The 23,853-nt window shown below is 31.1% G+C and overlaps 1 protein-coding gene across 1 annotated transcript in view; it reads left to right on the top strand.

The window, feature by feature from the left end:
- LOC105256315 overlaps positions 1 to 23,510 on the top strand; it is a 29,518-nt gene extending 6,008 nt beyond the window's left edge. Inside the window, exons 3-10 of the mRNA XM_025410925.1 lie at positions 8,019 to 8,080; positions 15,406 to 15,608; positions 17,146 to 17,429; positions 18,827 to 19,270; positions 20,614 to 20,817; positions 21,104 to 21,342; positions 21,433 to 21,554; positions 22,156 to 23,510. Of these exons, the coding sequence (XP_025266710.1) occupies positions 8,019 to 8,080; positions 15,406 to 15,608; positions 17,146 to 17,429; positions 18,827 to 19,270; positions 20,614 to 20,817; positions 21,104 to 21,342; positions 21,433 to 21,554; positions 22,156 to 23,249 (2,652 nt within the window). The 3' untranslated portion in view covers positions 23,250 to 23,510. The remainder of the gene's footprint in view (positions 1 to 8,018; positions 8,081 to 15,405; positions 15,609 to 17,145; positions 17,430 to 18,826; positions 19,271 to 20,613; positions 20,818 to 21,103; positions 21,343 to 21,432; positions 21,555 to 22,155) is intronic.
- Positions 23,511 to 23,853: the final 343 nt, after the last annotated feature.

The following is a 23,853-nucleotide window of genomic DNA, read 5'->3' as shown; positions in this document are numbered from 1 at the left end:
GCTATTAACGGCTGATTCGTTAAGTCTGGGACACCCTGTATATGTATTCTTTTCCTAAAACGCCATTACTTTCGCCCACTCGGTATCATTATTGTCGATTAACAAACAATTGCATTGTTTGCACTACCACCGAAGTCAAATCGCGGATCATCGAAGTATTTTTAGACCCGATTAAATTGTTCTCTCGCAGTAGGTCGCGCGAAAACGCATATTATTCATCCGGTACTCCTCGTCGCGTGTTGCATTTCAAACTCACGTCGTGTGTATCTACGCCGTACCTCACACGCTAAAATCCGAACTGATATAATATCTGTATTTGCGCAATCGTGTTGTTCCTACAACGTACACACGAATTTCAATCGAGATCTATATAGGGTGTCTACTCAAATCTTGTAAAAAAATTCTCTGATCTTCCAGAATATTTTTATTTAAAATTCGAGGTAGAAAGAATATTAAAAAATTTTTTTTCATACAACTTTTTTAAATAAATTTTTCATTTTATGCGTTTTTTAATATTATCTTTCTCATATGATGGAAAATCATGGAGACTCTTAAATTTCAAGTGCTAAATTTGTAAACGTATTGAAAAAATTGAGTAGCTTTCCCTAAAAGATAAGCATTTTTCATATAATATTTTCATTTTTATTACTAAAAATTACAATAAAAAATATGTACTACATATTTAATATTTTATTAATACTTCAAATATATAGACACAGATATATATATATATATATACATATATTTATAACACATTTTAAATACATGTAATTCGCTTGGCTTGCTGGCTAATGAGAGCAAAATTATCAAAGAGAGAATTTTTTAAAAAGTTCTCTGAATCCCAATAAAATTTCATGAGAATTTTCTGATTTTTCCAAATACAAAAAATTCCTGAGAATTCCACATTTCCCATGTTTTTTCCAGGAAATAGATACCTTGCTGTAAATCAGAATTGAAACTGATATAATACAAAAAAATTCTTTTTACGCTCTTTTTGCAATCATCTACCTGTAAAAATCTGTAAAAACCTGGATGGCATCGATTCATTCAAATGTATAATACTGTAATAAGGTGTTGTTTCTCTGTTGCTTTTTTCAATCTCTTATCTTTATCGAGAGCAGGTTAAGATTACTGTGGAAATACGATTGTTGACTGTTCCACAATGGGGAGATCCAATCTTAATTCTCGTCCTTGTCACCTTATCGCACTCGGCATTTTACCTTACGGGCATGACGGTTAAAAAATGTATTTTGCTGATTCATATACACGTACATGTGTATTCGGAGAATAATGGCTAATCTTGAATGCTAAAATAAGAGAAAAAAAGACATACGCTATATTCCACAACTTAATATTCTACGAAGAGATATTTTAAAACCTGAAGCAGTGTGTGTGAAATTATAATCCTCGGATTGTATTATATATGTATTATATATGTATATGTTTTTTTATTAAATATTTTTTATACATTTAATATTTTAAAAAATATTTTCTTCGAAAATTCTTTAAGAGATTTGAAAAAATTATTTTACACCTGCATTAATTAGACGTCTAGTAGATTCAATCAGGATATCTGTTGGAAAATGGACAAATCAGAATTATTCCAAATAACCAGATGAATATGATTAATTTTTTCTTGTTAAATTTACCAAATTTTCTTGATAATATAATATTAAATTTAAAGAAAATTTTAAGAAAAATGGCATCACTATATCTATGTTTAGTTAATATAATAAGAAATTTTATAGATCCAACTAGAAAATATTAATAAAATCCTTATAGTAAGTCTATTAAATGTTCTAGTTATAAAAAATCGAGTCTTATCGTTAACTAGAAATTCTGCTTGAATTTGATTTACCAAAAATGCCTTCTATCAAATATATCTACAAACAAACGATTTTTCTCAGCGTACATTTTTAAAGGACAATCATATAGAATTTATATTACTCTACATTTTCAGACAATCTAATTTTTTAGATTATTGACAAAATTCGCTTTGCATAAACTAATTTCGCAATTTTAATTTCTCATCAATTTCTCTGAATTTCTTACAATTAGATTAGCGTCAGATTTGACAAATACATCGAATTGAAGAAATTTCTGCACCTAGTTTGAATTGTTAATGAGATGTTATTAATATGCTGTTATGCATCGTGAACGAGCTCGTCGAAATGGAAAATATAATATCCTTAGTGCGACGCATGCTCGCATAAAGCTATACGTGTATATGTATACCATATGTGCGAGAGCTCGTAGAATCGTATGAACACAATTACGTTCACGTGATACGTTCGCTGTTACTTGTGATTGAAGCATCGGGGTACCTAGTACCGATCTAGCAGGCGAATGAAGATTACGTAAAGCATAACATATATATATATATACATCTAACACAACACAGAGAGAATCGCGCCGTCTTTATGCCACAGGTGACACAGATTCTTTTCTTATGCTAGCAAGACAGGCATATTTGCATATCAGTTAACGTCGACGAAAATAACCATTAGATCAGAGCACGAATAGAAGCTCTTCCGGAAATGGAGTCATACTTTTCAGCGACATATGCACTTGCTTAAAAATGCGACGGCGCAAAAATCTCGTACATAAAATTTAACGAGATTTTTATAACGTTCTGCGAGGGAGGTGTAATTAAAAGTTGGTAATCTCTATAAATCCTTTTTTATATAAATTTCGATGAAAAATGTACAAGTATTTGCAGTTTAATTAAGAAAAAATATATAAACGAAAAAATTACAGAAATTATAAAGCAGTAACTTAATTAATCGATATCTGCTATTTTTAATTAAATATCTAAAAGTTTTCAATTTTATAGTGTAATCGATAATTGTTTTAAATTACGCGCGGCATAATTATATAATATATTATGCAATATCAGTTTCAATGAACCAGTTTATGGCTTTAAACCTTTAAAAAAAATAAATAAATAGAATAAAATTTTGTCTTTTACATTGTTTTAAAAGTATCAATGTATTATTTATTAGCGAACCAATTTATTGATTATATAATTCAATTTAAAAAAATTTCGTAATTATCACATTTGATTAGTTGCCTTGCGAAACAATCGCTTCACCGATTCAGTCGCAGCTTCACAGAGAGACGTTGGCCGATCGACCTACACTACTGTATTATTAATAGATAGTGAAAGTTACATTAGATATTTGTGCAGAAACCCAGAAAATTGCCCACTGTCACGGAGGTGTGTAAAACTTTGGTAATAACAGTTGTCGCAATTTGCGCGGATTTCACGCTCAGGTCTCAACTTCTTATCGCATTAACATTCGCAGCTGCTATATGTAAAATGCTTTTGCAAACTGTAAATCTCAACCGTGGCATACAAAACTTGTTTTATTTCGCTAGGGAAATTTGCACCTTTTCGCACATCGATGCGAAATTCAGTTCTTCTCATACAAATTACATAAAAGTTCTCATCATATTCTGCTTAATTTAACGAATATTGATCAAAGATTTAGTTCACACGAAGGATATTTATTTAACAATAAGGCGGTAAAATTTAGAACAGTGGATTGTTTACTCGAATTTCGCCGAAAAGTTCCCTAAAAATTCCTCAATCTTCCAAGTATTTTTATTCAAAATTTCAGATAGAGAAAATATTTTTTAAAAATAAGTTTTTTATTTTGTATACGTTTTCTAATATTTCTCATTTATATAAGGAAAAAACAGAGTCTCTTAAATTTCAAGATTTGCATAAACGTGTTGAAGAAAAAAGAATACTTTAATAAGATAAGCATTTTTCACTTATATAATTTTTTCATTACTGAAAATAACAATAAACAATATATAGTATTTATTCAATACTTTACTAAGATATTGAATATATAAATAAAGATAGATATATATTTTAACATGTATAATTTACTTGGCTTGCCGACTGTTTACAATACAAGAGCAAACTTATCAAAAAGATAGCATTTTTTAAAGAAATTCTCTTTTCAGAGTCCCAATAAAATTCCCTTTTTAAGGTACAAAAAAAATCTGTGAAAATTCTATATTTTTCCATAATAGACACCTTGAAAAGAAATAGTGATTTTACACAGTGAAAAATTGTGCGTTAAAATTTTCTTGTATTACCACGTTTTGATTAGTACTTTAATGTAAAATTAACATTCAATCTATATGTTATTATTTTTATAACGTTTTCACGTGTTACATTTATGTCAACTTCATAACTTAACACTTTGTATATGTCTCTTAGAAATGGAATATTATTTTAAGGTAATCATTTTAAACAATCAACATGTCTCAAAATCAGTTTAACGTTCTAGGAAAAATTAAAGTGAATCTTCAAATAGTCTTGAACTTTGACACAAAATAATCAAATTTATTAAAATCAAATGTTTCTATTACAAATAATTCAAGTTAAAATAATCACTATTATATGTTAATATCCTCAACATTTCTTACAAGCTATTGTAACTATTTTTTCATGTAACTTTTAATTAATTTGTATGTTATTTTTACATTACACTTAAAGTCACAATAACAAAAATAAATGTAAAGTATCGTGTCAATTATTTAACATTTTTAGTTTGTCAATAAATAACATACGACGAATGAGTTACTTTAACTTAAAATTTAGAGTGAACTTTCTGGGACGTGTGAAAAATGTTAAAATTAACATTTTATTTTTTACTGTGTAATTTGTCGAATCATCTTTCGAATTCTCCAACCGTGTTTCCTTGCAAACAAACGATATCTGCGATGTATCATCGATGTATCATCAATGCATACTTTTGCAAGTGGTAGTAGTCGTACAATAATCCCGAGGGACTTCGCCGAGTGTGTTTCCCGAGCAACACCGTCGAAACAATGCTACCGGACAGTGGCAGCTAGCTTCGCAGGTCGTAATTTAATCGGTAAAATAACTTTTGTACACCAAGAGAGAGAGAGAGAGAGAGAGAGAAAGAGAGACAGACTCACGCTGGCAACGTGTCGTCCGCGAGAAGTTTCCCAACGAATTTGCAATGTAAACCGCGCCCGTAGGAACGTTCCGCGCGCGTGACACGTGTACGATTTCCAAAGGGTTGTTCATACCACATCTCGCACACACACACACATATACACATATATATATATATATATATATATATATATATATATATACAATATACACATATATATACAAAAAAAAAATATATATATATATATATATATATATATATATGTGTGTAGGGAAAATAACATCACACTATGTCTCGTCGTGAGATCGATGCGAGGGGACGCTCCTCTCATCCTGCTAATCTCGTTAACGCCCTATTATTTGCCACGTCAGCTACAACGTATCTGTATCACGTTGAAATTGTATCGCATATCGGCCCTTGCCTATTACGGACCGAGTTTTAACTTGTTGTTCCAATTTGCCGAGAGTTTCAAGGGCTAATAACTTACTGTGAGAGAGAGAGAGAGTGTGTATGTGTACAATAAAATTTAAATTATGCGATTTGGATGTTCGGAACTGAGGAAATTAAGGTGTTTCCATCGAGTACTCATCGCAAATGGACGTTTTAGATACACCTGATGGGGTTTCACACATAGCCGCGTAAATAAAAAAAGGAATTGGTGTCTACTCGTATTCTCGAATTCGGATAAAATTGGCGAGAAATAGCATTCGTGGTCGACCGGCGCGTTCTAATTGCCAAAATCATTGTGGCGTGAAGCGAACGACCTTCGTATAGCGTCATGTACCGATTTCCGCTTCTTTTTTTTTCCCCTTCCTTGATGTAGCCAAATCGAACAAATGGAGCGCTCGAAATAGTACCATTATTCTATCTATACATCGGAATAATTTATCCTACTTTTTCGATAGTCAAATGATTGCCTCAATCTTCCTACGAAAAGTGGGATAAATTATTTCCAATTTTGTTTTATTTTTAAAAATAACCTAATGGTAAAATCATTTTAAAAATAGGTTTAAAAAAATTTTATATAGAATTTTTTATATAGAATTTTTTAGAAAGTTTCTCTATTTAATGCGTTGCAAAAATATCTGTAGAAGAATTTTTTATTTGCTGATAATTGTTCTAAATTCACGTTTCAATTTAGAACATTTAATTCTGAAACATGTAAAATTTGATTTAGAAAATATTTTATGCTTTCATATAAAGCGTTAACTGGATCTCGTGTATAGGTTTAGATACGCGGCGTACTATTGATTCGCGTAGGAATAATTGTTCGATGTGCTGAGAATGTCCGACACGTTATGAACGAATCACCTGGGATATCTCGTAGTTGAAGGCCGATCGTAAAGTCGACGGAGCAGTATCGAGTTTGCTTACTCGCACCTTTTGCACGCCATCGTGTTTTCGTGTTTCCCGTGAGAATACAAAGAGTATTATGCAACGCGATTCGCACAGGATGCCCGTCGATTGTGCAATTCTTCAATAAGAGTGTCAGGGACCAAGCAGTGTATTTCCGTTAAGTTTATTCAATCGTTTCTTTTCTATTTCTACAAGCGTTAAATTAAGATTTAAAAAAAATTAAGATTTAAAAATAATTTAAAAAAAATTAAGATTAAAAAATAATTAATTATAAATTAATTTAGAAATATAATTTTTTTATTGATATTTTTTTTACGAATTATTTACTTAGGCCTTGTATATACTTTAGAGAGAGAGAGAGAGAATCTAAATTTAGAATTTAAATTAACTCTACTTTATGTATGTATATTAACGGACATGATTCTAATTTTATTAACAACTCTTAATCCTAGCGAGAAATTAATAAGAGTAGGATTCTATAGCGAACTGATACTAATTGCATACAGAGAGAACGATAATTGAATACTAATTACATTCAATATAGATTGCAATTTTCAAGTTATAATGCGTACATCGTTGAAATACTTGTGCTTGTCTAAAATTTTTTGAGGAGGTAGGTTTCGTTTCATTCAAGTACATTTTTCGTAATATTTTAATGAAAAAATCTCATTTTTTAAATTAATTTTTTTTTGCACGAAAAACGAGGCTCAGCAAAATTTTTTAATTTTAATTTTCTTAAGCATAACAACTTATTATTTTTAGAAAAATACATTTGTTTCTAAATAATTAGAGATTATTTAATAATAAAAAGAAAAAATCACGTAACAATTTTTTTCACTGGATATTTACGGATGACTAATAAACTGCAAGTGGAAAAAATGAGTTTATGCGATGGCAAATCGATGGAGCGCATTCTCTTGCACCTATGATTTTCGGCCGAATAAACGAGCCGATGAGCCAAGTAATGCGAATTAGCTTAATCGGCTCTCTATGCGATCGATTCTTCATCCATCCATCTTGCGTCTCAACACCCGCCTAGAGAATTGTCCTCGCATTCTCTCGACATAAGGTCTCGTCGAAGTAATTATGTTGTTAATAACTTATTAATTCTCGACGATGCTTTAAGCGAGGCAACGAGTAACCTTGTCTTAAAATCTTGCACAACTATTTCATCTCATCATGTTGCTATTAAACTACAATTTGTTTTATAATAAAATAAATATTTATAACAATATTTAAGCAAATATTTATAATATTTGATCAACGTTTTTATGATGCATTTTAGATAGAAAATGTCTAGAATCTTAGATATATATTAAATAAATAGAGATACATTAGATAGAATGTCAAAATATTATTCAAAATATTGTTCAAATTTTCTAAAATAAATTCTAAAAATTTCTAAAAATCTAATTTCTAAAAATATAAATCGGTACATAATTCCTTTTAGATATCAATTCATTCAGACTTTAAGAATTTTTCAAGTCATTTTACTTCCCTCTTTTCACATACAAATATTTTTAAAGAGTATATATTTTTTATTATATAATTTATTATATTTATATAATATTTCTACTTTTCTCTCATAATGTCTTATATGTTACTTATTATGGGAATATGTATCCATTTGATTACCGGTGAAAATAGCATTCTTTATTCTCCATCTGAACTTTCATGGAGATGTAGAACGGCGAATAACATTCATGTTTACTTCTGTTGCAGATTTATCCAAGTTTAAAAGAGGAGGGCTCGGTTTTAGGAGGTGCTACGCAAAGAGTTACGAGGTACGCGCGTTTCTTTTTTTCCTCTTCGAATCTTATTCGCGCACATTTCGCGATTACGAGTCGTGAAAAGTCGTGAAAAGCCGCGAGTTACATCGGCTACAAATAACAGGATTTCACCGTTGCTTTTAAGAGTCACACGTCGCAGTAATTTCGCTCACGGTTATTGCCAAGAGCGCGCATCATCGTTGCCGTTAATTGCGGACAGGAGATGATTTAGAGATCGGTTAGGGGAATATAATTCATGCGACCTTATTAATTCTAGAGATTCTATTACCGAGTTGATAGAAAGTGACGGTAGCTGTCCCTTCGTTTGACCCGTTAAAAAATTGTGTTAATGTGATTGATGTAATCGTATATGTGTCGTCACAGGTATATTTACACGCAGAAAATGTAGTACAAGAGAATTTATGAAAGAAGACCTGCTAATTTGAACCCCGAACAATGGGCTTAATGGCTTGTTAGTCTAATGGACAAGTAATCGTGTTACGTATCCACTTTCAATCTATCTTGAAATGTTCAGTACAAAAACTATACTTTTCTATGGTGAACATATTTGCATAAATTTAAAATAATTTTATTCTATGTGCATAAAAATAAAATTATTTAAAATAAAATTATTTAAATGTATATATATTATAAATCTAAAAATATTACTTGAAAATTTATTTTTCATATGAAAATAATAAGTACAAATATAAAATACAAACAAGTATATATATAAAATGGGAAATATTAATTTAATATGTTATTAATTAGAATTATTAATTAAAACAATAATGTAAGTAAAATGTTGAAAATTTTTACTCGAAATAATATTTGGAAGATTTTCAAAAATGCAAATTGTGTATATATAATATTATTTAAATGCATTAAGTATAGCAAATAATTAGTAAAGTGACAAAACACAAATACTCTGTTATTTAAAAAATAATATTATTTTTTAATTTAATAGCAATTTTATAATAATATTTATTATTTAATAGTTTATTATTTAATAGTTTATTATTTAATTTAATTTAATAGTTATTTTGTAATTTAATTTAACAAAACCTGAAAAGAAAATCTGCTAATTTGAAACAATAGACTTAATAACTTATCAGTTTAATGAACAAACAAATAAGCAAAAAAACATAAGAAAAAAATAAATGGAATAAATAAAAATTTGTAAAAATATTTTACAAACATTTTCAGTTTTATCTTATAAAACAAATAATTAATTGATTATTTAAAATCTTAAAAGAGTAATATGTAGGATATTCAGTTTTGAATCATTTTTGAAATCTATTAATTATTTCAAATAAAATTAACGTACAAGTATAAATTATTTTACATTAATCATCCATAATCGAATAAAGTAAATATTTGCAACTACTCGTATATTTATTTTAAGCATTATTTTTTGTATCTGTCGCTTTATCTTCTTTTTTTTTCTTTTATTAATATAATTAAACACATAAACGTGTACTTTATAAAATAGACAATTTCTTCCGCGGTAATAAATGACGAAATATTAAAACTACTCAAGTAGAGAGTAGGTAGATATATCGTGTAATTAAAATAAATGGCACTATCTTTGGCACGTATTAGAGATACGCGCTATCATGATTATGGTCTTCTGTCGATTGCGCAATAAAGCATGATATATCACATATAAAGAGGAAAGAACGCAATTTCCTGGTGCCACGGCAACATCTTTCTAGTGAAATCTAAACGACCGAGCGCGTAAGCGTCATCATCGAAGGTGAACCTAACTTGACAATGAATCGAGAGGTAGAGAGGTGGCGAGCTGAACCTTAAATGGTCACATTCTCGTGTTAGCGAGTGGCGAACGGTTCGCACACGATAACGCAATTTTATTTCTGCTTTGCCATTTTTTTGGAAATTACATTATCGATACGGTACTTATGAGTCTTATAATCAATTTATCAATCTTAAGAGATAATCAAGTGACATAAGTGCCACCTAATGATCCTCATGGGATAATTTTTATTTCCTTACTTTCATCTAGACATTAGCTTGTGTTTCAAATAAATATTAGCTTCACAGATATTACTTGATACATAATTTCGGTTATTTTTTTTATATATTGATCACAAACTGGATTTTATTTCTTTTATGGAGAAAGAAGAACTATTTTCTTTATTTCTCTTTATGCAATACTTTTTAAAATTATATTTTGAAAATAATTAATACAGTAAAAATAATTGAAATAGAAGAAAAATGTGATATATAATTTATTATCAACTTAATATAACTATCATAATTATTTTAGGGAAATTATTGCGATAACACGATTCTCGATTCGGTTAAATGAGATTATCATAATGCACCAATTATCATAATGTATCAATTGCGAGGAGGAGGGACTATAAATTTCGATAACCAATATTTTTGAAATTCGAACATTATGCAATGTTATATGTAAAATGCGCGATGCATTGCGAGCAGGATGCTGGTCCCCTGGTTCTCTCGTTATCGTGGAAAAGGATCTACGCCGCGTGACAGGTTTATCCCATATTCAGACAGCTTTTAGGCCGCGTGACAGTGAATCCACAAAACGATGATCGAGCGTGGGTCGGTGGCTTTAGCTCTCATCCTACGCTTCGTTCTACCGATTTCTTTTTAAGGTCAGTAGAACGTCTCTCAGATGCAAAAGTGTAAAAACTATCGTGTATATCTAAGAAAGCCGCCTAATAAGAAAGTAGAGAGAATGAATCTCACATTATTTTGATGTAATTAGGAAAATAAACTTCAGCTACGGAATAAAAAGTAAGTAAACTGAATTGTTATTTGTAATAAAAATACAGTAAAACTCATGAAGAAATAAATCATTAAAATTTCATACAATAAAATCTATTCGGGCAAACACATGAAAAGTAATATTTTTCAATTTGTCTAATATCTTTGCATTTATTTAATTATTTGGAAAGCGTGTATTTAATTTATGTGAAAAATAGAAAATCTGGATCTTACGCTTTTCTTGAAAAAAAAAAAATGACTTTTGGATTTACAATGTTCTCCGCTTCTGAGATATATCTCCTCAATAATCTTCATGTCTGAATAGATTTTACTGTATTTCATATAATAAAATCTATTCGGGCAAACATATGAAAAACTATATTTTTCAATTTGTCTAATATCTTTGCATTTATTTAATTATTTTATGCGGAAAGCGTGTATTTAATTTATGTGAAAAATAGAAAATCTGGATCTTACGCTTTTTCTGGAAAAAAAAAAAAAAAAAAAAAAATGACTTTTGGATTTACAATGTTCTCTGCTTCTGAGATATATCTCCTTAGTAATCTTCATGTCTGAATAGATTTTATTGTATTGCGTACAATAAAATCTATTCGGGCAAACACATGAAAAACGATATTTTTCAATTTGTCTAATATCTTTGCATTTATTTAATTATTTTATGCGGAAAGCGTGTATTTAATTTATGTGAAAAATAGAAAATCTGGATCTTGCGCTTTTTCTGAAAAAAAAAAAGGAATGAGTTTTTGGATTTACAATGTTCTTTGCTTCTGAGATATATCTCCTTAGTAATCTTCATGTCTGAACAGATTTTATTGCGTACAATAAAATCTATTCGGGCAAACACATGAAAAACGATATTTTTCAATTTGTCTAATATCTTTGCATTTATTTAATTATTTTATGCGGAAAGCGTGTATTTAATTTATGTGAAAAATAGAAAATCTGGATCTTGCGCTTTTTCTGAAAAAAAAAAGGAATGAGTTTTTGGATTTACAATGTTCTCCGCTTCTGAGATATATCTGCTTAGTAATCTTCGCAGAGAGAAGTGTACGATAACACACTTCGAATCCCCCGATAATAAATAGCATACATTAATCTCAGTAATCTTTCTAGGAATCTGGATGAACCACGTGCGAGGCAAGTAGTTTATAACGCGTTATACATATCTCGCGAGAACTATAGAATGTGCCATACTTTAATTACACGTGTTCAAAGAAATCTACTTTCTCTTGGAGAATTTCTTTCTTTTTTTTTCCACAACTCTATCCGCAACCACTTCAATTAGATTTTTTTGTCTCGCTGAGAGGCCGATTAAACCGATCGATAACTTGACCGGTAACGATCAGGTGATTGGCTCGCTGCCTCGCAATTAATATCTCTAATTTATTGTCGTCAAACATATCGTACAGTTACACAAGCATTCCTATCATATCGCATTACAATCTACAGTACGTGAGCATTTGCACTTGTGTAGGTGTACATAGAGCTTGTAAATATCTTATAGATCCTCTACAGATTTTACGATAACGCGTGCTTTTCCCAAGCTCTATTTCCGACATATCAAAGTATTTTAAGCTATACTAAAATATCTTATTATATCATTTATATCAATATCAAATATTAAAGCTACATCGTTGATTCTATCATTGATTGAGAACTAAATTTTAATAATAAAATATTCATCTCTATTAATATTATATGCACTATGATACATATTTTAGCAGAGAGATATGTCAGGATCTTTATTTCTATTGAAATAAATATTTTTATTTACGAAATAATAAAAAATCTTTTTTTAATTGCATCAAAAACTTAGGGATATAACAGGAGATTTAATTGAAAGAGATTTTTCAGAATTACACATGGCGTAGTGTAAAATAATTGTCAATGTCTGCCTGCATCAGCGGAGGCTCATTTTGATAAAATTTAACAATGAACGCATTTCGCATAATGAAGGAGACGAGCACATGTTGTAAAATTGCAACGCGGTAATTTTGTAACAATTTCATAACTGACAAGATATCCTTCAGAATATTGTTAGACTGTCTGACGCTGAACCAGTGTTTATCATCAGATTGTAATTAACGACGCAAATAGTACTGTTTATTTTCGCGTTAGTGCTGAAATTAAGGGACGGAGAGCTGTGTGTTTATCGTAATAGCTTTTCACCGATCACTTCGATAATTATTGGCAAGAAATTGCGAAACGTTGTATTCGCGAAGCGTTGTCAGTAAATCGCATCAATAAATGAATCTTTTGACGTTATGCAAATTGAATGTGAAAAATAGCTGATTGAAACGCGTATTAATAATCACGTTCATATAGCATTGAAAATATGCAGATTTTATATAAATCTACTCTGACAGAGCTCGCATACAACAGAGAGATATGTTTGTAATAATATGCCTGTGGCACGAATTATTTCGACAACGTGAATTTTAATTCACTTGAGCCCGCAAGAACAACGAAAATGAGGATTTCGCGTAAATTATTCGCGCACGCCGTGGCATAAATTACGCTGCATCGGCTCGTATGTACGTGCGCGGGTTAACACAGCAAATAAACGTGTCATAGGCTGTTACAGAGTCGTTGGTGTAGGTCGAGAGCAATCATACTCACATATTGATATTCATAAAGTACAGAATATCGATTAATCAGTTATTCATAGCATTTTGTTTCGATAGTAATGAAAAATTCGATTTCTCTTCAAGTTTATCATTATTGTTTTAAGTGATTTTTATTTACCAAGTTTGTAGTAATTATATTAAAAGGTGAATTGATTTGTTATCATTCCCGGTTTAATAATTCTAGCAAAAATAGATGAAAAGATACAGAAAAAGATTGGCTGGAATTAAACTCTTTTCTTTAAATTCTTTATTATCTGTATAAAAATATATTTTAATAAATATATTTTAATAAATTCAGAAATTAGCTAGAATTAATATTTCTGAATCTATATTTCTCTGTAAATTTTTTATTATTTTTACAGTGATTTATTATTAACATTTAATTTGGAAAAGATGCGTAGTGACTCATCTTTCATTGCATCTAGTGAAACTAGATATTTTGTGCTTCATTTGATGTTAGTTCAATGTAAATAAATCACTGATAAAAAATACTCTGGCGAGACCAATGGAATTCCCTTCTTTGTGGATATTTCCAAATCGTTCGCGTGCATCGGGGATATTCTGTACAAAGTTGAAAGGCACTCTCGTGCGCGAGGAGGTGGCTGTATGAGAGAAATTCCAGTAATGTTTCGCGTCTCGAAAGAGTTATAGCTCAGGGGACGCGAAGAAACACGAAATGCATTTGCGATAAACCTTATATAAGCTACGCTGCATCGCAACGATTTCGGATTATTTCGGTGCATCGAGCTGTAGTTTTTGATGAGCATGAATTATTCCGAATCTGGCACAGAATTAACGATCGAATGCGTCCAGGTTTGCTCCCCCGTAGCCATTTTTCATGCAGATTCATCCCGTTTTTTCTCGTGAAAATTCCCTCGGCTTAGATTAACAACATCTAAACAACAGGATTTGATTTCATTTGGATGTGATTTCATTTGGATTTTGTTTCAATACGATAAAGACACATATACAAATATATATTATTTAATATATACTCCTGGACAAAATTAACGCATAATTTTTTTCTTTCATTTTTTCTTTAAAATTTTTCGTTAAAATTTAAATATCAGCTTTTAAAGAAAAAGTAAAAAAAAAATTATGCATTAATTTTGTCCAGAAGTATATATTATAAATATATATTATTTAATAATTAAGAAAAATTGTGCTAAGAAAAATGTTGCAGATTTAAATTTTGTCAGTGGGAAAATTATCTACATCCGTGTCATCTATTCACTGACACATATACAAATATATATTATTTAATATATACTCCTGGACAAAATTAATGCATATTTTTTTCTTTCATTTTTTCTTTAAAATGTTTCGTTAAAATTTAAATATCAGCTTTTAAAGAAAAAGTGAAAAAAAATTATGCGTTAATTTTGCCCAGGAGTATATATTTTATATAATAATATATAAATATATAAATATATATTATTTAATAATTAAGAAAAATTGTGCTTGAAAAAATGTTGCAGATTTAAATTTTATCAGTGGCAAAATTATCTACATCCGTGTCATCTATTCACTGATATCTCTGAAATATGATTTTTTAAAAATTTCTCCTTAATTAAATCAATCGTAGCTCGGAAACTATACATTTTAATATCTTTGTTTATGAAAATCCGTTTCAAGAAGAAAGATTGCAGCTTGTTTTTCAAACATATATTTATCAACATGAATTTTTTGATGCACTTCTTTTTAATTATTCGCGTATTGATGCGGGAGGAGCTAAGAGGAAGTGAAATTGGCGAGACATATCACCACATACGTGATGGATTTCCACGGAATCTAATGGCGCGCTCGCACGGTGATCGATTACACGTATTAAATTCGATATCATTTCGTGTTAGGTGTATATATACGTTCGATGGCGCATCATCGATAGTGCATCTCAGAGGGGAAAGTAGCGATTCTCACTTAATGTTTTCTGCTTAGCTCCGAAATAGGATACGCCGGCTCTCCACCGAGGGAGGTGCTCACGAGGGGACGCAGCATAGACTCCGTGGACAGGCCCTTTCATCCCAGCGACTGGGTGGACGTTAATCTAGAAGTGCCTAGCCCGCCGAGAGCGAGCTCGCCTCTCACGAATTCAACAGCCGACACTAGTCTGTATCCCGCTACCACACCTATGTCCAGCTGTAAGCTCATAATTTATCGTCAGATTGTATAGGCCATTGTGGATCGTTAGGGTACAAACCGAAGGCGCGTGACATGAAACGAAATGGGGTTACGCTGGAACGTAAAAGTCTATTAAGAAAAATGAAATGCACTCGAGATTAAATTTTCTACGCGTTTAATAAATGATTTTACTCGTAGAGATCAAAGATATATCAGATACACGCTATTTTGTTTGCGAATTCTAGCTCTTGAGTGAAGATATAATAAAATCAAATCTGCATCTAATGTATTGATCGGAAATTACTGAAGATTATATTAAAATTTTGATAATTTTTTTATAAATTAGTTTTTTTAAATAAATAAGATTATAATTTTTTAAATAACTTTTTTTACTAAATAAGATTAATAAATAATAAAATTGAGATCTGAGAAATTCTTTTTCAAATCCGACATGTCTATAAAAACAACCATAAGATAAAAAAACAAATTTAAAAATGTGTGAAATAACATAATATTAAAAAATCTTCGTTATTTTAAATTATTTAATTTGTCAAAAAGAAAATCAATTTTTTAAAATTTTTACATTTCCTTTCATCAGAGTGTATACTCTAATCTTAAATAAATTCCCTGAGAATTCCATGATTTCATTTAATTAATTTATCAGGTAAAATTAACGTATTTGTATAAATACAATTTTAAAATAAATTTATTTATAGTGCCTGAGTTTTACACTCAAATATAAATATAAAATAATAATATAAAATATTTAATATATTTTAAATTTGAAAAATTTCGAATTTTTTATCAAATATATTTTCTAAAATAAATATTTATGTATTGAATAATATATGTTGATGCTCATGAGGGTTTCAGTAGTAGATTGCTATTACACACTTACAATATAAAAAATTATCAAAGAAAGAATTTTTTAAAAATTCTTTGAATAAAATTCTTTCAATAAAATTCCATGAGATTCCTTGATATTTTAGGCTAAAATAAAAATTTTCCCGGAAGAATTCCAGGTCTTCCAAATTTTTTTCGGGAATATAAACTCTTTAACAAAAAAAAAAAAAGATAAAAGATACACGCGCGATGAAATCGAATGTAAAAAAATTATTTCGCGATTTCATGCGTAAATCCTATTCGGCCAGTCGAATATATTCGCGGCTAACTTTCTATCGTCTTGCATGAAACGCAATTTCAACTACCGCAGCTTATGAAGCCGTAACCGGGACGTATGCCACGAGCAAGCAAGCCTGCTTCTCGCAAATTTAACCGTCTCTGCCCTCTTTTCCCTCCATCTTTTGTCCAAGCGTATTATAAGCCCGTATAATTTATTGCTGTACTCTACATAGATCTTTAACGAGTCGCGTTAATGCCGCGACAAAATGGCGCAAATAATGGCGCACCGATTTTGTTAGATATTATTAAAGTCGTTAAAGTCGTTCAATCTGCATGCTTGTAGCTACAAGCATCTTTGTGTTGGTAACTGTGCGCCAGGTACACGCTCCCCTACATGTTTATCCCGGATAAATATGTTTGCCGTTGCTACCGTAGGCTCCAACCTGAAGGACATCATTCCCGTGCCACCTCCGAGGCGAAAAAAGAGAAACAAGGGCAGACCCTTGCCGCCGAAACCGGACGAAATTCCTGAGAGCGTAACCAACAATTTAAGACACGGTGATACAAGCGAGGAACCGTTATATTTGTCGGTCAGTCCGCCAAAGACGAATGACGATGACCGTGGAAATGGTGACGTCCAGACGCGAGGAATCGGGAACATCTGTCCGGAAGATCCGAAGCATGAAGGACGAAGGACGAAGGAGATCTACGAGCATAAGGTGAATAATAGCTCATGCTGCAGCTGATAGTAACTTTCAAGTCTTTAAATCCTGCATGCTGCTTGCAATCTGTATTTTATTTTTTATTTAATAAATAATAAATATTTTTATTTAATAAATAATAAATAATAAGTAATAACTAATAAATAATAAATAATAAATAATAAACGATAAATGATAAATAATAAATAATAAATGATGAATGATAAATAATAAATGATGAATGATAAATAATAAATGATAAATGATAAATAATAAATAATTAATAATAAATAATAAATAATAAATGATAAATAATAAGTAATAAGTAATAAGCAATAAATAATTAATGATAAATAATAAGTAATAAATAATAAATAATAAATAATAAAAAATCTATAAAAAGATGACATAATTATGAAAGATATTCCATAAAATTTGTAAAATTTTTTAAATATTTTGTTGATAGATGTAACTTTTATAATTTAAAAAGATAATAAGTAATAAGTAATAAGTAATAAATAATAAATAATAAACGATAAATGATAAATAATAAATAATAAATGATGAATGATAAATAATAAATGATGAATGATAAATAATAAATGATAAATGATAAATAATAAATGATAAATGATAAATAATAAATAATAAATGATAAATAATAAGTAATAAATAATAAGTAATAAGTAATAAGTAATAAGTAATAAGTAATAAGTAATAAGTAATAAGTAATAAGTAATAAGTAATAAATAATAAGTAATAAGTAATAAGTAATAAGTAATAAGTAATAAGTAATAAGTAATAAGTAATAAGTAATAAGTAATAAGTAATAAGTAATAAGTAATAAGTAATAAGTAATAAGTAATAAGCAATAAGTAATAAGTAATAAGCAATAAATAATAAATGATAAATAATAAGTAATAAATAATAAATAATAAATAATAAAAAATCTATAAAAAGATGACATAATTATGAAAGATATTCCATAAAATTTGTAAAATTTTTTGAATATTTTGTTGATAGACGTAACTTTTATAATTTAAAAAGACGAATTTAATATTATAATTTCTTAGGTCATACATCATGTTAAAAATAAAACACGCTATGTAAATGTAACTATATTATAAATAATCATTATTACATATTCATTTTATCTAGATTGTATTTTATCTACTTATTTTTCAAAATTAGTAGAATATTAAAAAGAAAAACATTATATATACTGTAACAGAGAGAAAAACTTTTTATTTTATAAACTTAATATACTGAAAATCATTGATTAATTCATGGCTTGCATTCAATCTCTATAAAAATAAAAATCGATAAATATAGATATGCTCTTAGAAGTATGTTAATTCCGAATTTCTCGTTTTCTTCGAGACTTGGATAATGAAAATAATGACTTCTCTCGATAGGTTAACGGCACCGGAAGGATAATATCCAGCGAGATGGTTTCCGGCAGAAGAACATTCGCCGACAAGAAAACTTGGAGGACTTCGGAGCCGGGCCACCATCACCGGAAAGTTCTCGAGAACGAAGAATACGAGAGATTCGCCGGGAGTCAGTCGATCAAGGACTCTTCGACCCCTAATCGCCAGGACAGACGGAAGTCGAAGGAGCTCGAGCAGCGGATCAGGGATCCCTCGAGGGACGACGACAGACCGGAAGCAAATACAAGGACGAAGAACTACAGCACTGTTAGCTTGCCGAATTACGATGAGTTGGACGTGTCTAGGCATCCTGCGAAAAGTACGGCGAGGGACGATAGAGGCGCGGGGGAGAAAATGAAGTCGAGGAGACCCGTCAGAAGCAGCACCGGCTCGCTTCCGGCCGAATCTTTCCTGTCGCCTTTCTCGGAGGTAGTTCAGTATAATAATTCTCCGTCATTTTATTTCATTGATCAAACGCAGAAATTCTGAAATGTCAAGATATTCGTAAAGAAACGTACGATTCTTTTAGAGTTTCTTTTTACGAATGAGTTATTACAGAAAGAGTCGATTTTTCCACAAAATATTGAACTCAAAGTGTGTAATATTTCTTAAAATATTTCCCTTTTTATTTCGCCAGAAAAATATTTTGATAAATCCTGTCTTCTAAATCTTTTTAAATTTCTTTTTCTACACTGAGAAAAATCTGGTTGCATTAATTAGAATTCTGGTAGATTCAACCAATATATCTGTTGGAAAATGAACGAACCAGAATTCTTGTAGGAATTAGCAGATGAATCTGATTAATTTCTTCCTGTTAAATTTACCAAATTTTCTGGTTAATAATATTAAACTCCCCAGCACCAAGTCGTCTAAAATTTTTTCCATCTAATCTCAAAAGTCTGTTTAATATTCTGAATTCCAACACGATTATTGCATAAATTCGATCCAGATTATTGAATAAATTATTTTAAATTCAGTTTGTTAGAAATTAAACTAATAAACAGTGCATTGAGAAAAAAATCTGGTTGCATTAATTAGAATTCTGGTAGATTCAATCAGTATGTCAGTTAGAAAATGGACGAACCAGAATTCTTGTAGGAATTAGCAGATGAATCTGATTAATTTCTTCCTGTTAAATTTACCAAATTTTCTGGTTAATAATATTAAACTCTCCAGCACCAAGTCGTCTAAAATTTTTGCCATCTAATCTCAAAAGTCTGTTTAATATTCTGAATTCCAACACGATTATTGCATAAATTCAATCCAGATTATTGAATAAATTATTTTAAGTTCAGTTTGTTAGAAATTAAATTGATAAACAGTAATGCAAGAAGAGAATGCAGCTCAAATCAGAGAGCCAGCGTCTCTTTCTGGCACTACTGCTCGTAGGAAAAAAAAATATACTTTGGATTTAATGTTAATACTAGTTCTTTATATACATTTTATGACAAATATTGAATACAAGTTAAGATTGGCTCGCCGCCTAGAGGCAAGCAAAAAAATTAATGTAACAAGAAATTTTATAGATTCAACCAGAAAATACTAACCAAATCCTTATAGTAAAATCTATTAAACGTTCTAATTATAAAGAATCAAGTCTTATCATGATAACTATAAATTCTTGTTTGATTTAACCAAAATGCCTTCAAGCATATACGTCTTGTTGGTACAATCAAGCGATTTTTCTCAGTGTACACTTTTTAATCATTTGCGCATGATTGCGTTTAAGGATAATTAAGGCAATAATTGCATCATGTTATTCTTGATTACAGAAAACCAGCGTACGTCTCGAGGATTATATCCCGCGACGCGGTAGCATCGAGCACCTGTCGACGTATCAGGTGCTCGGGAAGCTGGGCTCGAGCGAAAACGAGGTCACTGACGACGGATTCATGAAGTACGATCCGAGTAAATTGGAGGATTGGGACCTCAGCGACATCAGTAATTGCGATTCGAACCGGCGTCTGTCCGCCGAGGTACGTTTATAAAGTGAGCTGCGTCGAAATCGATATTAAGTCGCTTGCTAGTCCTCTTTTTAAAGGCGACTTAAGGCACAGAAATCGAGAAGTATCTTCATTCTTCTCGCAATTTCGAATCGATTTAAATTATCTCGCTTGGAGAATTTATTTTTCTCATAAAATCGTCTTCGTTTTGATTAGAAAATACTTCGTAAAAGTTGACTCACGCTTTCTTTTTCCAATAACTGATTCAAATATTACTACCCAAAGACGTTTGCATTAATGTCTCGAATTTAAATTCCAGTATTCGCCACGAATCCATAACGATGAAACAGAGGAAAAATTTTCCAAGGATATAGATGTCGTCGACTGTTCGCAAAATACCAAGGAGACTGAAATGACTGAGATCGAAATCTCGTGTGTCCGTCGAAATATGACTTCACCGTTGCAGAAGCCGGAATCTTATGGCAAGGCACCGTCACCGATGTTTGATTCCGACAGAGAATCAAAATATTCCGATGATTGGCTCACAGATCGAGATAGGTATTGTGATCAATATGTGCAAAATTTGTGTGTGAGATTCATTGGATGTAATTTAATGCGTAATATATATTTATTTCAAATCATTTTAAGATATTTCGAGCCTCCCAAAATGTCGGAAATCTGTCACGTATCACCGACTTGCGAGTTAGCGACATCGCCAGTTCGCAAGGAGCCATTCTTTTTGAATGAAGAACTTCATCGCTCGGCTTCAGGTAAATATCGACAATAATAAATAACGATTTGAAAAAAAATCGATGCTCTAAAAATTACAAATTTATAATTTAATATTTTTCTTTTAAATCCTCGTCATAAAATAATCGAATTAAATTTTTTTCAAATTTATAAATACGTTTTTTTCATCATTTTTTAACTTTGCAAAATCCTATCGCAATTTTCTCGGTCGAAGAGTTCTGTAAGGTTGAAGAAAAAATTAAATTAAATTTTATCTTTTTTTAAATTCATAAATACATATTTTTGATCATTTTAACTTTACAAAATCCTATCGCAATTTTCTCGATCAAGAGGTTCCATAAGGTTGGAGAGGAAAGAAAAAGAACCGATAGCTCGATAGGAATCTTGATCTGTGAAAAATGTGACGATGAGTGAAATTCTTCCCCCTATTTACAAGAAATCGTCGGCCATGTAAACCGAATATACGTCCGACCGCAATCGCGCGCGCGCCTTCCCTTACCCACGTACTTATCCGCTCTTGAATTCTATCCCGGTCGGTCTCGGATAATCGTCCGGAGTGGTAGAAGGTACCCAACTATTCGCGTACGTGACTAGTTAAACCGCGGACGTTCCATTTGGCAGATACGATCGGAGGGTCCTGCAGGAACGGCGTCGTCATCCGGGAATCCGATCGATCCGACCAATCGAGGCTGATCTTTGGCCGTAGTCTGTCGAACGAGAGCGAGCCCTACGACGATCCGTACGAGTCGAAGGAGCTGCGTGCACATTCCGACGTAACGAACAAGCTAATCAGAACGATATCGGAGGAATCGCTGCCGCGGGAGATGCTCGAGGGGGCCGACGAGGAGATCATCGACTTCTTCGACGAGAAACTAGCCAAGGATACGACGAACGAATTGAAGAAGGACTGTCAGCAGCAGCGGACGAAGACGCCACCGCCGAGTCCGGAGCCGAAGATCAAGGCTCAGATCCTGGACAACGATCATTCCACCTTGTTAAAGGTTCTGAATGACGAGGCGGCGGACGGAAGCAATCTCAGCTCGATGACGCCGAGCCTCACCGAGCTGGAGGCGGCGCTTTCGGACATGTTGGAGAAGGAAGATCAACCCGACGAAGCTGCGAAGCGAGAAAATACAAACGGCGATTTTAAACAGATAGAGCCCATGGAGAAGCTTCTCGAGCCAAAAATAATACCCGTAGACAAGCATAATGCAGCCAGCGGAGATATGCCAGATCAACATAATTCAGTTAGCGATGACATTCTAGTCGATAAAACACTTGAGCAGACGTCGGATCAATCGTCCGTGTCCTTGGAGCAAATCCTCGGAGACCCGACGTCGACACCGAAGAAAAGAAAAATATCCTTCTGCACCTGGGAAGAGAAAATCATGACAGATGTCGATCTGAAAAATAATGAAGAAGCGAAGAATCCCGATGCCAAATCATCTGGCGTTATGTCAGAATTAGGATCAACCTCTGAATTCTTTAAAGATATTGAGATTAATAGCAAAGACGGCGCAAAGTTTATCGGAGAAGCGCCTGAGAAGCCCAGCAGATTGTTTCAAAATTTGGAAAATGTAACGGAGGACTCGAAACAAATTCCTACGCCACCACGAAGGAAGAATAAAAGTTTAGGTTCTACAAAGGAATCAGTCAAAATTATAGAAAATTACCCCGAAGATCTTGATGCCCGTCCCAATGACAGACTTATTTAGTAATTTTATATATTGCGCGATCTCGTAATCTTTCTGCTGCTATGTGATCATGTGCGATAATATAATTTTCAAGTTTTTCTGTGCCACGTAAATTGTTAATACATTTAATATATTAGTTCGTGATTGCTATAACTAGTAACCATTAACATGTAATTAATAAACAAAAAAAAATAAAAAAGAAATTATAACGCATATGTTGTCATTAAAATTCGTTAAATAAAATTCAAATATTAAAAACAAAAATTAAAAAATGTTGCCACATTTGCACCATCACACTTGTATATTATATAAAATGTTAGATAAATAAACTTATAAATACAAATCTTATGTTGGAGATAAATATGGCTCATGTGTTTTTAAATTTAAGGATAGATTTTTAATTCCTATAAATTCGCGATTTAATTTTAATAAGTATAAGTATAAATATATACAACTTCGATTTAATTTCTAAGAAATTTTACTTATACAAATCTATTTTTATGTATATTCTATTTAATATTTTCAAAAAATATTATGTATTAAATATTTTAAAGTTTTAATATAAAAAAATATTTAAAAAAAGTATATTCTTTTTGATATTTTCAAAATATTATGTATTAAAGAT

This window comes from Camponotus floridanus, unplaced genomic scaffold, assembly GCF_003227725.1.
Source record: "Camponotus floridanus strain SB8 unplaced genomic scaffold, Cflo_v7.5 scaffold36, whole genome shotgun sequence".
Taxonomy (NCBI): domain Eukaryota; kingdom Metazoa; phylum Arthropoda; class Insecta; order Hymenoptera; family Formicidae; genus Camponotus; species Camponotus floridanus.
This window is presented reverse-complemented; position numbering and strand designations above follow the sequence as displayed.